Source organism: Quercus robur, chromosome 4, assembly GCF_932294415.1.
Source record: "Quercus robur chromosome 4, dhQueRobu3.1, whole genome shotgun sequence".
In the NCBI taxonomy this organism is placed as follows: domain Eukaryota; kingdom Viridiplantae; phylum Streptophyta; class Magnoliopsida; order Fagales; family Fagaceae; genus Quercus; species Quercus robur.
Genome location: NC_065537.1, coordinates 39,136,149 through 39,152,645, shown reverse-complemented (window position 1 = coordinate 39,152,645; position 16,497 = coordinate 39,136,149). Strand labels below are relative to the sequence as shown.

At 34.4% G+C, this 16,497-nt stretch overlaps 1 protein-coding gene across 1 annotated transcript; it reads left to right on the top strand.

Moving 5' to 3' along the window:
* Window positions 1–11,110: 11,110 nt before the first annotated feature.
* Window positions 11,111–11,671, top strand: LOC126721842 (uncharacterized). The gene has a single exon (XM_050424912.1). It carries the CDS (start codon window positions 11,111–11,113, stop codon window positions 11,669–11,671), a length of 561 nt encoding a protein of 186 aa, XP_050280869.1.
* The last annotated feature ends 4,826 nt before the right edge of the window (window positions 11,672–16,497 follow it).

Genomic DNA, 16,497 nt, shown 5'->3' with positions numbered 1-16,497 from the left:
TGAGATATTGGTGTTGGTGAAGTATGACATCAATTGGATGGTCGAATTGCGAAAAATGAGTAGCCAAAGTTTTCAAAACTTGGTGAATATTTTGTCAAACATGATCAACCATCAAAGTTGGGTTTATGACCACTTGATAGGATCAAATTATGTTCAGTAGGGAGGTTTTGAGTGTGTTTTGGGTATTGGGTATTGGTCAGTGTTTTAGGATTTTCTTGGTTTTCAAGCTTTTATCAGGTTCGAGTTTTAAAATGGCAAAGTCAAAAGTCAAATGCAAATCAATTTGAGGTCATTTTGTAAGTTTTTGGTTGTATTTTGCATATCATTTTCTCAATTCTTAGTAATATTTATATGTATATAACTCTCTAAATTAGTATAGTATTAGATATAAAAGTGATTGAAGTTTCATTATAGGTAGATACAACACGCGTCCAACTTGTGTCACAGTTAGATTTAAAATTTGACCATCGGATTGAAAAAGTAGGATAAAATATTGGTTTTGAAGAATTTTGAGCTCAATCAAACGGTTGGATTAGGAGAACGTTACCAATCAAAATTTTTTCTTGTGTTGGTACAATAACATATGACCGTAATGCTCTAGACTAAAATCCAAAATCCAACCGTTGGATTGGAAGAATGTGGGGAGATATTTGTGTTGGCGAAGTATGACATCAATTAGATAGTCAAATTATGAAAAATGAGTTGTCAAAGTTTGCAAACTTGGTCAATATTTGGTCAAACATGATCAACAATCAAAGTTGGTTCTATGATCACTCGATAGGATCAAATTATGTTGAGTAGGGAGGTTCTGAGTGTGTTATGGGTATTGGGTATTGGTCAGCGTTTTATGGTTTCCTTAGTTTTCATGCTTTTGTCAACTTCTTGTTTTAAAATGGCAATGTCAAAAGTCATATGCAAATCCATTTGATGTCCTTTTTTAGGTTTTTTGTTGTATTTTGTAGGTCATTTTCTCGATTCTTAGTAATACTTATATAGTGTATTACTTATTAAATTTGTAGAGTATTAGATATTTTTAGTGATTGAAGTTTTATTATAGGCAGATACAACACGTGTCCATCTTGTGTCATAGTTAGATTTAAAATTTGACATTTGGAATGAAAGAGTAGGATAAAATATTAATTTTGATGAATTTTGAGTTCAATCAAATGGTTGGATTAGGGGGGTTGGATTAGGAGAACGTTTCCAATCAAAATTTCATCGTGTGTAGGTACAACAACAAATGTTTCTAATGCTCTAGACTCAAATTCAAAATCTAACAGTTTGATTGGAAGAATGTGGTGAGATATTGGGGTTGGCGAAGTATGACATCAATTAGACGGTCAAATTGTGAAAAATGAGTAGTCAAAGTTTTCAAAACTTGGTGAATATTTGGTCAAACATGGTCAACCATCAAAGTTGGGTCTACGACCACTCGATAGGATCAAATTATGTTGAGTAGGGAGGTTTTGAGTGTGTTTTGGTTATTGGGTATTGGTCAGTGTTTTAAGTTTTCTTGGTTTTCAAGCTTTTATCAGGTTCGAGTTTTAAAATGGCAAAGTCAATAGTCATATGCAAATCCATTCAAGGTCATTTTGTAGGTTTTTGGTTGTATTTTGCATATCATTTTATCAATTCTTAGTAATATTTATATAGTATATAACTTTCTTTATTAGTAGAGTATTAGATATTTTTAATGATTGGAGTTTCATTATAGGAAAATACAACATGTGTTCATCTTGTGTCATAGTTAGATTTAAAATTTGACCATTGGATTGAAAGAGTAGGATAAAATATTTGTTTTGAAGAATTTTGAGCTCAATCAAATGGTTGGATTAAGAGAACGTGACCAATCAAAATTTCTTCTTGTGTTGGTATGATAACACATGACCGTAATGCTCTAGATTCAAATCCAAAATCGAACCGTTGGATTAGAAGAATGTTGCGAGATATTGGTGCTGGTTAAGTGTGACATCAATTAGACAGTCAAATTGTGAAAAATAAGTAGTCAAAGTTTGCAAAACATGGTTAGTATACTTCGCCATCAAAGTTTTATTATTGGTAGATACAACACGCATCCAACTTTTGTCACAAATAGATTTAAAATTTGACCATTGGATTGAAAGAGTAGGATAAAATATTGGTTTTGAAGAATTTTGAGCTCAATCAAACGGTTGGATTTGGGGAACGTTACCAATCAAAATTTCTTCTTGTGTTGGTACAACAACACATGTCCGTAATGCTCTAGACTTAAATCCAAAATCCAACCGTTGGATTGGAAGAATGTGGTGAGACATTGGTGTTGGCGAAGTATGACATCAATTAGACGGTCAAATTGTGAAAAATGAGCAGTCAAAGTTGGCGAAACTTGGTCAATATTTGGTCAAACATGATCAACTATCAAAATTGGGTCTATGACCATTTGATAGGATCAAATTATGTCGAGTAGGGAGGTTTTGAGTGTGTTTTAGGTATTGGGTTTTGGTCAGTGTTTTAAGGTTTTCTCAGTTTTCATGCTTTTGTCAGTTTCAAGTTTTAAAATGGCAAAGTCAAAAGTCATATGCAAATCAACTTGGGGTCATTTTGTAGGTTTTTGGTTGTATTTTGCAGATCATTTTCTCGATTCTTAGTAGTACTTATATATTGTATTACTCTTTTAATTAGTAGAGTATTAGATATTTTTAGTGATTGAAGTTTTATAATAGGCAGATACAACACGCATCCATCTTGTGTTGTGGTTAGATTTAGAATTTAACCATTGGATTGAAAGAGTAGGATAAAATATTGGTTTTGAAGAATTTTGAGCTCAATCAAACGGTTGGATTATGGGAACGTTACCAATCAAAATTTCTTCTTGTGTTGGTGCAACAACACATATCTGTAATGTTCTAGACTTAAATTCAAAATCCAACCATTGGATTGGAAGAATGTGGTGAGATATTGGTGTTGGCAAAGTATGACATCAATTAGACAGTGAAATTGTTAAAAATGAGTTGTCAAATTTTGCAAAACTTGGTCAATATTTGGTGATACATGATCAACTATCAAAGTTGGGTCTATGACCACTCGATAGGATCAAATTATGTTGAGTAGGGAGGTTTGGAGTGTGTTTTAGGTATTGGTTATTGGTCAGTGTTTTGAGGTTTTCTTGGTTTTCATGCTTTTGCCAGTTTCAAGTTTTAAAATGGCAGAGTCATAAGTCATATACAAATCAATTTGAGGTCATTTTGTAGGTTTTTGGTTGTATTTTGCAGATCATTTTCTCGATTCTTAGTAATACTTATATAGTGTATAACTCTCTTAATTAGTAGAGTATTAGATATTTTTAGTGATTGAAGTTTTATAATAGGTAGATACAACACGCATCCATCTTGTGACATAGTTAGATTTAGAATTTAACCATTGGATTGAAAGAGTAGGATAAAATTTTGGTTTTGAATAATTTTGAGCTCAATCAAATGGTTGGATTATGGGAATGTTACCAATCAAAATTTCTTCTTGTGTTGGTACAACAACACATGTCCGTAATGCTTTAGACTCAAATCCAAAATCCAACCGTTGGATTGGAAGAATGTGGTGAGGTATTGGTGTTGGTGAAGTATGACATCAATTAGACGGTCAAATTGTGAAAAATGAGTAGTCAAAGTTTGCAAAACTCGGTGAATATTTGATCAAACATGATCAACCATCAAAGTTGGGTCTATGACCACTTGATAGGATCAAATTATGTTGAATAGGGAGGTTTTGAGTGTGTTTTGGGTATTGGGTATTGGTTTGTGTTTTAAGGTTTTCTTGGTTTTCATGTTTGGTGTAAATCACTTTTAGTCCCTACATTTTGCACTTTTTCCATTTTAGTCCCTACATTTTATTTTTACCACTTTTAGTCCCTAAACTGGTTAATGCGTGACATTTAGGTCATTTCCTTCACCCAACTAAGGGCAAAAACTGACGTGGCTGACAATGGAATAAAAAAAAAATATAATCAATCAATTAAATTAAAAACAAACATTAAATTTAAAAATAAAAAAATTCATTAGTTTTTGGGAAGAACATGATTGTTCATATTCTTCATGTTCTTCCCTAAACATGTTTGATTGTCCAAAAATTTAAAATATTAAAGATTTAAAATAACGTATCAATGCCCTTGAGTCTCATTTCCAATCATCAACATTTTCCCTAGAAAATCAAGATTTTCTTTCAAACTAAACTCTAAAATTCATCACATTTAACAAACAAAACCCTTTTCTCTCTCTATTCTCAAACTCTTTTTCTCCTCACCCTCCATGGATGGAAAGTCTCTCTAATCTCAAACTCTCTCTCTCTTTATTCATCGTAGCTCCATGGCCGGAGCTCACAAGCTTGGCCTTCTTCTCCACCACACGCCAACGTTATCGTGGTAGTGTGGGACCTAGTAGTCAGCCTCTCCGCTGTTGATGTGCAAGCGGTAGAGATATGAAGTGATAAATGGTTCTTGATGGGCTTTGAGGAGTCGGTGGAGACAACCTTTGGGGAAGCCAAATGCGTTGAGGAGAAAGAAGTTGACATTTCTAGACATTTGGGGTTTGGGGTTTACTGGAGATTTGGGTTTGGCGTTTGCTAGACATTTCGCATTTTGAAATTTTTTCTGATTTTTAAGTTGTTAACTTGTTATGGTATTGGAAGATTCTTTGATTTTGGTTTGGTTTGGGAGTCGATGAGTTGGGTGCTTTGTTGGGTTTCTATTCTTTGGATGGTTTGCTTTGGGAGTGGTTTCATTGATGTGGTAGTGGATGATTTGATTCAGTGGTGGTGCTTTGCTGGTTGCTGGGTTTCTATTCTTTCGCTTGGGTTTGATCTTCATGTTCTTTGATTCAGTGGTGGTGATTTGGGTTTTTTTTTTTTTTTTTTTTTTTTTTTGGGTGTTTGTTTGCCTAGAAAATTTATGGGTTTGAAGGCTAAGGTTTCCTTTACTGGGGATATGGGTTTGGGGTTTGGTTAGGATCTGGGTTTAGGGTTTGTTTTTTGCTGGAGATTGATTATAGGGAAGAACACTAGGGAAGAACACAAAGAACATTAACATGTTCTTTTTACAAAAATAATGAAAAGAAAAGAAAAAAAAGAAGACAAGAAAGATATTTAACTAATTTATTTATTTTTGATGTGTTTGGTTATAAAGAAAGTACAAGAAAGGAAAAGAAAATGATAAGAAAATAAGGATTAATTCGGTATGAATATGAATCATATACGGGGAAGAACATAAAGAACATGAATATGTTCTTTTGAAAAAAAAAAGATTGGAATAAAAAAATTCATTTTAATTAAAAGAAAGTAAAATTTTTGTTTGAAAGAAAATAAATTTTTTTGTTTGTTTTTTTAATTAAAATTGAGTAATTAAATTTTTTTTTTAAATTTTGGCATTTAAAAAATGCCAAATAATTTTATTAATAATATTTTAATGCCCACGTTAGCTTTTCCTGTTAGTTGGCTGATGGTAAGGACTTAAATGTCATGTGTTAATTAATTTAGGGACTAAAAGTGGTAAAAATAAAATGTAGGGATTAAAAGTGCATTTACGCCTTCATGTTTTTATCAGTTTCAAGTTTTAAATTGGCAAAGTCAGAAGTCATATGCAAATCTATTCAAGGTCATTTTGTAGGTTTTTGGTTGTATTTTGCATATCATTTTTTCAATTCTTAGTAATATTTATATAGTATATAACTCTCTTAATTAGTAGAGTATTAGATATTTTTAGTGATTGAAGTTTCATTATAGGTAGATACAACACGCGTCCATCTTGTGTCATAGTTAGATTCAAAATTTGACCATTGGATTGAAAGAGTAGGATAAAATATTGGTTTTTATGAATTTTGAGCAAAATTTTCAGACCCGGACCGTTTAATGAACCGTAAAAAGGAAATTGTAAGGTTGAATTTATTCAACCATCTAATTGGCTTTATTCCGTGCCAAATTTGCTTGTAATTCAGCATTTAGTAACCCTGTATTTAGGTGGGTTTGTTGTAAGGGTAGTGAGTGAGATAGAGTGAAGATTGCTCAAGAGTGTGCAAGAAAACAGAGTGTCGCGGCTGGGACTCGCGGGTGGACTCGCGGCTGCAAGCCGCCAGAAGATGCACACGTGCCAAACATGCTGGAAGATGAACAGTCATGCTAGCTGGAGCACTACAGGACAAAACAGGACAACTAGCCATACGGTTAACTCGCGACTGGATTTCGCGACTTGGTCAAGCCGCGAGGTCAAGCCGCGAGCCACCCCTGTTTTGCTAAAACCTGACGTTTCACATTCCTCTCCCACTCCAATATAAATACCCCTTTAACCCACGATTGAAAGAGAGCTTCCAGAGAGAATTTTGAGAGAGAAACCCTAAAGAAAAACCAGATTGCTTCACCCACAATCTATACCTTAGAGTCTCTTCAAATTCCCTTACTCTCTTCCTCTCCATTGTCAAAACCTTGAGAGGCATTATACCAAACCTGGTTCTCACCATCATCATCTTTGTGAGACAGTCGTTTGGAGTTCTGGGAAGCAGTTAGGAAGGAGCCAATCTTCATTGGTTGATGCTATGGTCTAGTAGCGGAATCCGGGAAGCTAGAAAAGAAAAAGGTTCGGCGCAACCTCGTTGGAGCAAGAAGCTTGGAGGGCTTAGGTGCACTGGGTAGATTAGGCTTGGAGGGTCTATTGCTGTCCTTGTATCCCAACTGTATTTTCTAGTGGATTGATTACCGCTTGGAGGGCGGCGGAGAGGTTTTTCGCCGAGGTCTTCGGTTTCCTCTTCGATAACACATCGGGTGTTATCTTTGTGTTTGCATCTTCCTTCCTCTCTATCTTTGCCTTTATTTTATCTGCTGTGGTTTTAATTTGTTATGGCTTAGATAGTTGTTTAACCAATTTCATATTTTAGCATGTGTTAAGTTTCCGCACACTTGTTGTTTGACATATTGCTTGAATTGGTTAAGTTGTATTTTGGGGGTCTAAACGTTCAAAGGTGTTTTGTACACGTTTTTGAACTTTCAGAAATGTTTAAGGTTTTTAAGGTCGGATCGAAATCGAACCATGATAACGTCATAATTAATTATTAAATTAATTAAAATATAAATAAATATATTAAATTAATAAAAATTGAAAAATTACCTAAAATAGTTCCAAATATATATATATATATATATATATTTTTTTTTGAAAAATACTTCCAAATATTTGACTATTCAATCCAATAAACTTTTTTATTTTATTTTTATGGAACCCAGTATAAAAGTTAATAGCCATTTCCCATAAAATTAATTGGAAAAAAAAAAGTTAATAAACATTCCCTCATTAAATAGTCAAATAGTTCCAAATTACCTAAAGGACAAAGTTTAGCTACAAAATTAGTTGTAGTCTTAGGCTACAAACTTACTTAATATCTTTTTATTGGATGTGAATTTTGACGAATCCACCATTGGATTACATCTTCTTCTTATATCCTTCATGCTTGCAAAATTTCAAAAAAATTAAAGATCAATAGCTATGTCATCAATAAATTTTTTAAATTGCAAGTTTTTGTAATTTAAAATTATACACAAAATATAAGCTTATAGATTATATAGTAAATGATATCCGATTGACACAAAATTTAACATGTGTATTAAGGGCGTAAAATACATGCAATTCAACGGTTAGATTTTCAAAATATGTTGTAGTATTTATTTTATTGAGTGAGTTTGTAGCCTTAAGCTACAACCAATTTTGTAGCTAAATTTTGTCCTTACCTAAAATAGTCCCAAATAGTTCCGTTTGGTTACTAGTTTGTCTCCCCCAAGGCTCTGGAACTTTACTCATTCCCCCATGAAATTTTAAAAATAAAATATAAACTAAAGCTCCCAATAACTTTTGTTGAGAGACCCAAGGCTCTGTTACTTCACCCATTCCCCCATGAAATTTTAAAAATAAAATATAAACTAAATTCCCAATAAATTTTGTGAGAGACCGAAGGCTTGGTACTTTACCCATTTCCCTATGAAATTTTAAAAATAAAATATAAACTAAAGCTAGAAACCTAGAAGAGTGTGAAAGGAAAACATTGTTTTGTCCATCGATTAAAATCGAAGCCCAAGAATATAGCCTGTGGTTGACAGTCAGGTTGAGTAAATGAGAAGGCAAAAACAAGAAATACCAAGAGAAGAGAGGAAGAAAGAGAAGGCAAAAACGCAGAAATAACAAGAGAGAAGAGAAAATGAAGAATACTGAGACAGAGAAAGAACAAGAGAGAGCGATATAGTCATATAGAGAAGAAGAATGAGAAGAAACTATGATGTGATCTCAAGTCTCAACGTCTAACAGCATGTTTGAAGCTACAATAATGGAGATCTACTTCTGTAAGCTTGTAGATAATGTTTTTTATTTTTATTTTATTTTATTTTTTATTTTATTATTATTTTTTTAAGTTCAGATTCAAAGGGAAGTAGGGAACCGTGAGAAACGGTCTGATCACGGTTCTCAAAACCGTGAGGTCCGATTGCGGTTCACACAGGTCCCTGCTTTTTGCACATAGAACGATTCTTGAAGCTAAAAGAACCGCAAAAATGAACGGTTTGAGGTTTTCCTGGTCGGACTGTACGGTCCGGTCCGGGTTTCAAAACCTTGATTTTGAGCTCAATCAAACGGTTGGATTAGGAGAATGTTACCAATCAAAATTTCTTCGTGTGTTGGTACAACAACCCATGTCCATAATGCTCTAGACTCAAATCCAAAATCCAACCATTGGATTGGAAGAATGTGGTGAGATATTGGTGTTGGCAAAGTATGACATCAATTAGACGGTCAAATTGTGAAAAATGAGTAGTCAAAGTTTGCAAAACTTGGTCAATATTTGGTCAAACATGATCAACCATCAAAGTTGGGTCTATGACCACTCGATAGGACCAAATTATGTTGAGTAGGGAGGTTTTGAGTGTGTTTTGGGTATTGGGTATTGGTCAGTGTTTTAGGGTTTTCTTGGTTTTCATGTTTTTATCAGTTTCAAGTTTTAAATTGGCAAAGTCAGAAGTCATATACAAATCCATTCGAGGTCCTTTTGTAGGTTTTTGGTTGTATTTTGCATTTCATTTTCTCAATTCTTAGTAATATTTATATAGTATATAACTCTCTTAATTAGTAGAGTATTAAATATTTTTTGTTATTGAAGTTTCATTATAAGCAGATACAACACGCATCCATCTTGTGTCATAGTTAGATTTAAAATTTGACCATTGGATTGAAATAGTAGGATAAAATATTGGTTTCGATGAATTTTGAGCTCAATCAAACGGTTGGATTGGTAGAACGTGACCAATCAAAATTTCTTGGTGTGTTGGTACAACAACACATGTCCATAATGCTCTAGACTCAAATCCAAAATCCGACCATTGGATTGGAAGAATGTTGTTAGATATTTGTGTTGGTGAAGTATGACAACAATTAGACAGTCAGATTGTGAGAAATGTGTAGTCAAAGTTTGCAAAATTTTGTCAAAATTGGTCAATATTTGGTCAAACATGATCAACCATCAAAGTTAGGTCTGTGACCACTCGATAGGATCACATTAGGTTAACTATGGAGATTTTGAGTGGCTTGTAAGTATTCTTTTGTGTTTTAGGGTTTTGTCGACTTTCATGCTTTTTTATAAAATCTTCTTTACCAAAGTTCAATAATGATTAGTACATACATTACTGACAATTTTTTAATAATAATGCAAAGTTTATCAAGCATGAAAATACTTGTAACAACAAATCTCTTCACAACTTGTTTAAAAAGTAAAAAAATAAGAAAAAGCTGTACTAAATATTTTAAAATTTGTATTGTTTTAAGTTCTAAAGGGAGAGTTCCCGCTGCAATTTTTCCTAATTCTACTTGTCTTTCAAAAAAATAAAAAGAATTTATTGTGACAAAGCACAATTGTTGTCACAATAGTTGAGTTTGAGACAACTTTGCACGGTTGTTATAATGGATATCCTATTATGACAAAAATTTTTGCCACAACAAATATAGTCACAATAACTCGTTAAATGCAATAATAATAATAATAATAATAATAATAATAATAATAATAATGAAGAGAAACGAAAGCGCTGATTGTCATTCTAGCCTTTAGGGGTCTGTTTGGTAGTTTAGTTTGAAAACACTTTTGAGTATTTTAAACAATATTACACACTTTTCCACACATTTTTTTACCCACACGTATATCAAAAATACCCAAACAATATTACTCAAACTCCTTTACCAAACATCCCCTAGGTCTCTAGCTCACTATCATGTTTGCTTTCATTTGATTCTAAGAAAAAAGGGTTTACTCTCATTCTTTATTTCTCATAGACCCTCTAGCAGCCCACTGCCGACCATCTCCCCTACTTGCTGCTGGCTGGGAACTCTCTCTCTCTCTCTTTCTCTTGTTTTGTGATTTCATTTAGTCAGAGGGGATTACAGAGTGAAACAAGTGACTATACATGGTTGTCCTATTCCTATTATTTGTGCTTGTAAATTTTAAGGTATTTGTAGTTGTGTCCATGGCTATCCTATTCTTATTATTTTTGAAAAAAGTAAAAAAAAAAAAAAATTGGAGTTAAATTGAAAACTAGAGGAGCAGCGATTGCTTGCATAAAAGTACAATAGGCTTAAAGAAGAGCAAAACTAGAGGTAGAAGAAATAAAGGAGGAAGCTGCATTAATGAATCCTAACCCTATGGAGGTTCCATTGGGTCAGTTTGTTGAAATGAATATTTTAATGTGGAACTGTAGGGGTGCTTTGAACCTCGATTTTAAAAGACGAATTTTTGAAATGGCTGTTAATCATAATCCAGCAATTATGGTGATTACAGAAACTAGAGTGGGTGGTGATAGGGCTGAACAGATTATTACTGACGGTTTCATTACAATAGAGACTATTGGTTATGCTGGGGGTCTTTGGGTGTTGTGGAAAAAGGAGGAAGCTGAAGTTGATCTCCTTGCAGCTACATAGCAAGAAATTCATGCCATAGTTAAGGTATGTCACTCTAATTTGAACTGGTTTATTTCAGCTATTTATGCAAGTCCTCATTTGGTTGAGAGACGGTTAGTCTGGTCTAATCTCTCAGAAATTGCTTAACTCCACAATCTTCCCTGGTTGATGCTTGGTGATTTTAATGAAGTGTTGAGTAGTGAAGAGAAACTTGGAGGGAATCAGATAAACCTAAATAGGGCATTGGAATTTATAGAATGTCTAGATAATTGTAACTTTTTGGATTTGGGCTTTGCTGGCCCAAAGTTTACTTGGACTAATAAGAAGACTGTCACAAGCCTCATTCTTGAAAGGCTTGATAGATGTTTTGCCAACCCTAGTTGGAGAATGCTATATCCTGAAGCTATTGTTACTCATCTCCTCAGGACTTTTTCGGATCATTGTCCAGTTTTAATTGAACTATTGGATACTAGAACAAATGCCACAAATAAACCCTTTCGGTTTCATACCATGTGGTTACTGCACCCCCAATTCCCGAAGGTGGTTGAGGAAGCTTGGTTTGGAGATAGGTCCCTCTCTTCAGCCATTTTTGATTTTACTAGTAAAGTGAAGAAGTGGAATACTGAAGTATTTGGGAATTTGTTTGCAAGGAAAAGAAGGGTGCTAGCCAGATTGGGTGGAGTTCAAAAAGCTATTGCTTGTAATCCAAGTGAAGCCCTTCTCAGGTAGGAGAAACTTTTGATTGAGGAACATGCATTGATCATGCTTCAAGAGGAGTTTTGGGCTCTAAAATCCAGGTTGAATGCTGCTGTGTTTGGGGATCGTAACACTTTATATTTTCACATCACAACTGTGGTTCAGAGACAGAGAAATAAAATCAGATGCATCATGGATGGGATTTGTGAATGGATTTATGAGGAGGAGAAGATTAAGGAACATATTTGGCATGAGTTTTCTAAATTGTACACTTCAGAATTATGCATGGTTCATTTACACTCCCCTATTATGAATTTTTCGTGCTGCATGCTATCTGAGGAGGAGAGGTGTAAATTGGGTAGAGTTGTAGATGAGGAAGAGATTAGGGCTGCCTTATGGTCTATTAAACATTTTAATGCCCTTGGACCTGATGGATTACATGCTGGATTCTTCCAATATTTTTGGCATGATGTGCAAGCTTCAGTGTATCAGGAAGTTAAGATGGCTTTTGATCATGGAACCATTCCAGCCTATTTGAATACTACTCTGATTACTCTTATTCCTAAGTGTAATAACCTCGAATCCTTGGCTAATTACATGCTTATCAGTTTGTGCAATTCTGTGTATAAAGTTATTTCAAAGGTGCTTGTTGCCAGGATTAGGCCTCTTCTCAATAATCTCATATCCCCAATTCAGATTGCCTTTGTACCGGGGAGGAGAGGTGTTGATAATGTGGTAATTGCTCAAGAGCTAATTTATACGATGGATAGAATGAAGGGATGTGAGGGCTATATGGCAGTGAAGGCTGATCTAGAAAAGCTTATGATAGATTGGAATGGAGCTATATTCATAAAGTTCTCCAAGCTTTCAGGTTTCCTCATAACATCATTAAGTTGATCATGAGTTGTATTTTGACCTCATCCTTGTCTATGTTGGTGAATGGGTGTACGCTTGAAGCTTTTAACCCCTCAAGGGGCATTAGGCAAGGAGATCCTTTGTCTCCGTACCTGTTTATCATGTGTATGGAGCACTTAGGTTGTTTTATTGAAGAGAAATGTTCTAAAGCTTTGTGGTGTCCCCTCAAAGCATCACGTGGGAATATCAAAATTTCCCATTTACTTTTTGCGGGGATGATCTCATCCTATTTGCTAAGGTTACTAATGAGATTGGTGAAGTTATACTTGAGATGTTACAGACTTTTTGTATGGAGTTTGGACAGAAAATCAGCTGTGCTAAATCTAGAATATATTTTCCCCCAAATGTTGGAGCTGATTTGAAGGAGGAAATTTGTGAGAAGTTGGGTATGCTTGAAATGAATAATTTTGGGAAGTATTTGGGGTTTCCCTTTAAACATAAAGGAGCAATGAGGGGGCAGTTCAACTTTGTGGCTGATCAGGTTATGAAGAAATTGGTTGGTTGGAAGCCCAAATTTTTATCTTTTGCGGGAAGGGCAGTTTTGGTGAAGTTAATCTATGATGTCAGCTATACCTAACCATGTTATGCAAGGAGTTGTTTTGCCAATTCATTTGTGCGAGAAATTGGATAAAATAAATAGAGATTTTTTATGGGGGTCAGCCAATGAGAAGCGAAGAATGCATCTTGTTGGGTGGGAAAAAGTGATAAGACCCAAGGAAGAAGGGGTTCTGGGGATTCAGTCAGCCAAAGCCAAGAACTTAGCTTTGTTGGCCAAGCTAAATTGGCGTATGTACCATGAAAAGGAGACTTTATGGGCAAGGGTGCTATTAACTAAGTACTATTCTAATGCCAGAAATAGATCCAACAACCCTGATAGCCTTCCTTCTTCTCCTAATTGGAATGCTATTAAGGTTGGTTTTCCTTATTTCTCTAAAGGAATATGGTGGAGGGTTGGGAATAACTCCAGAAAGAGTGTTTGGATGGATAATTGGATTTGTGGGCAACCATTAAGGGAGCTTATTGAGGGGCCTTTAACAAGGGAAGATTTGCAGTTAACCATAGCTGACTTTCAGACTAACAATGATTGGAGGTGGGAGAGTTTATCTTTTGCCTTGCCTCCTTGCGTCAAGGAGAAGATTAGAGCAATTCTAGTTCAAGAGTTTGGTATTGGAGAGGATGTTTAATGTGGAAATTTACGAAGGATGGTAGTTTCTCCACTAGCTCGGCTTACCTCAGTATTAAGACTGAAATAGGAGTGGGAAACTCGTTCAAGGGTGCTTGGATTTGGAAGTTGGATACTATTCCAAGGATCATGAGTTATCTATGGTTATGCATGCATAACAGTGTTCTAGTGAGGGAAGTTCTTGCAGGCAGGGGTATTAATTGTAATCCTCTCTGTACTATTTGCAGGCAGCAAGGTGAATCCATAGATCATTTGTTGAGGGAAGGTATAATTGTTCGCCAGTTTTGGTTGAAGATTCGGTCTCCTTATATCACACCGCCCCTGCACAGCCAAAGTTTGGGTGACTAGTTGCATGTAATTGCCACTGTACATAGATTCATCATAGTAATGTGCCTTGGAGTGTTATTTTTCCTTTTGCTATTTGAAATTTATGGAAGCACCATAACAGAGTGGTTTTTGATAATATTCCACTCAATACCAATCTGCATGGCTTTTGTTTAAGTCAAGCCATGGAGTATTATTATTATGTTGGAAAGATGGGGAAAATTAGTTAGAGAGTGTTAGTGAAGTGGTCCAAACCTCCTGAAAGGTGGTTCAAGCTCAACTCAGATGAAGCCTCTTGTGGGAATCTAGGTAAAGCTGGAGGTGGTGGGTTAATAAGGGATTGTAGTGGGCAGTGGATTAAAGGTTTTGTGAGATCCATTGGTTTTGCTACTAGCGTGTCAGCTGAGTTTTGGGCTTTAAGGGATGGTCTGAAGCTAGCTTTGAGTGAAGGGGTCCAGAATTTGATTGTGGAGTTGGATGCACGAGTTGTGGTTGATCTTTTAAATTCTAATGTGGACATTAATAAACCATACTCTCCTCTTTTATGCGACTGCAGGTGTTTGCTGAGAAGAATCCCTCAGGTTCAAGTGGTGCATGTATATAGAGAAGGCAATCGATGCGTGGATGCACTTGCAAGGTGGGGGAGTATGACGGAGGAAGATTTTGTTGTGTTTAGCTCTCCACCAAGCCTTGATGTTTTGTATTTAGTAAGGGTCCGTTTGGATTGAGCTTATTGTTGCTGAAACTGAAAACTGAAAACTGAAAATACTGTAGCAAAATAATTTTTAAATGTGTAAATAGTACCGTGGGACCCATTTTAAATATTTTTTAATTAATACGTGAACAGTGTCAGCACAGTGCGTGAACATTCACTGTTCATAACAGTAAAATTTGTCTCCCAAAGTCAACAAATGCGGGCCAAAAAAAAAAAAATAAAGGAGAAAACGTGAACTGGAGAAAACGCGGACGCACAGACGCGGAGCCCGAACGCCCTCTAAATATGGATATGGCTGGTATGTATGTAGTTAGAAGTGCTGGAACTGGTTTCATTGCTTTTGTGAGATAGCTTTTGTATCTGTTTCCTGTTAACCAAAAAAGAAATAAAAGAACTATTGATGTGGGGACCGTTGAATATTTTTTTTTTTGTCTATAAAACTACAAGTGGAGACTAGAATAGTATTCACCACTTTTCAATTTGATAAAACAAAAAAAATAAAAATGATTTGCACCATGCTAATAAATTGTATCAGAATAGTTCTTTTTTCTTTTTTCTTATTTATTTAACTTAAAAGTAACTTTAGCAATTTGTTGAAGCTGTGCATGTTATTTGTATTTAATTATTTAATTAAATTAGCGGACTTCTAAAATTTAATTAAGATTTTCATGTTAGTTAATTTACAATATATTCAGCAGTGGTGCTGTTAATTTAGTTTTTTAGTTGTATTTTATTTTCATATTATGAATGAGAACAAATTATTTTTTATCTTTATATTGATATTTCTAATATGGTCCTTGATTTTGAGCTTTGTTTGAAAGAAGAAGAGGATAAAAGTTTTGCTGAGAAAATGGAATTGGAGGGAACAATCAATCAATCGAAAGAGGAAAATGCCTCTTATGATAGCAAATGTTTTGAAAAAGATGGGCCTTAATTCTATGCAAGAACCTACTACACAGTTATATTTATATATTTTTCAGTATAATCAACATTAATATTTTTTGCTATTTTCTTGAGGTTGTTGAAATAAGTTGTAAAATTGCTCATTATAGATTTCAATTATTTGGATCACTAAATTTAGATTAAATATATGTTATTTAAATTAGTATTTGTTTACCTATCCATGCAAAGTACATGATTTATAGTGTTTGTTATGAAAATGTTATTATTTGTGGCAAATTTATTCTTTGAAATTCTCATGCACAAGAGAACTACAAGGTTCTTATTAGTAAGGATTCTGTATTCTTTGATGTTGATAATACCATTGTTATTCATTGTGGGGATTGTTGTTGATGTTGTTAAATTAATATGTTTCAATATCTTTATTATGTATTGTAAATATAATTTGCATAGTAATAATTTTTTGTATACTTATTTAATTTAATCAAAATATTGCAGACCAATGTTAGAGGAGGAAATCAAAATGTGGACGAAAACACAGAAGATGACTCTGAGGAGGAAAATACTGACTCAAATGGCTCTCAGAAGGAGAATACTGACTCAGAGGACGATTGATCTTTCAATATTTATGTTTTCAAGTTTGGTGAAGGATATTATAGCTTTCATGTATTAATGAACATTTGATTCTATTTTGTAGAAGTTTTGATATTTTTTATTGCATAATGCACTTTCTAGTTTTGGACAATTATGGATTTGTGCTTGTTATTTGAAGTGAGAAACTTTTGGGAGATTTATGTTTCCTCGCAATTAAAATATTATAAA

Bases quoted from the DNA above. Each gene is read 5' to 3' on its own strand.
- LOC126721842 (XM_050424912.1), top strand. From the start codon at position 11,111: ATGCTTGGTGATTTTAATGAAGTGTTGAGTAGTGAAGAGAAACTTGGA.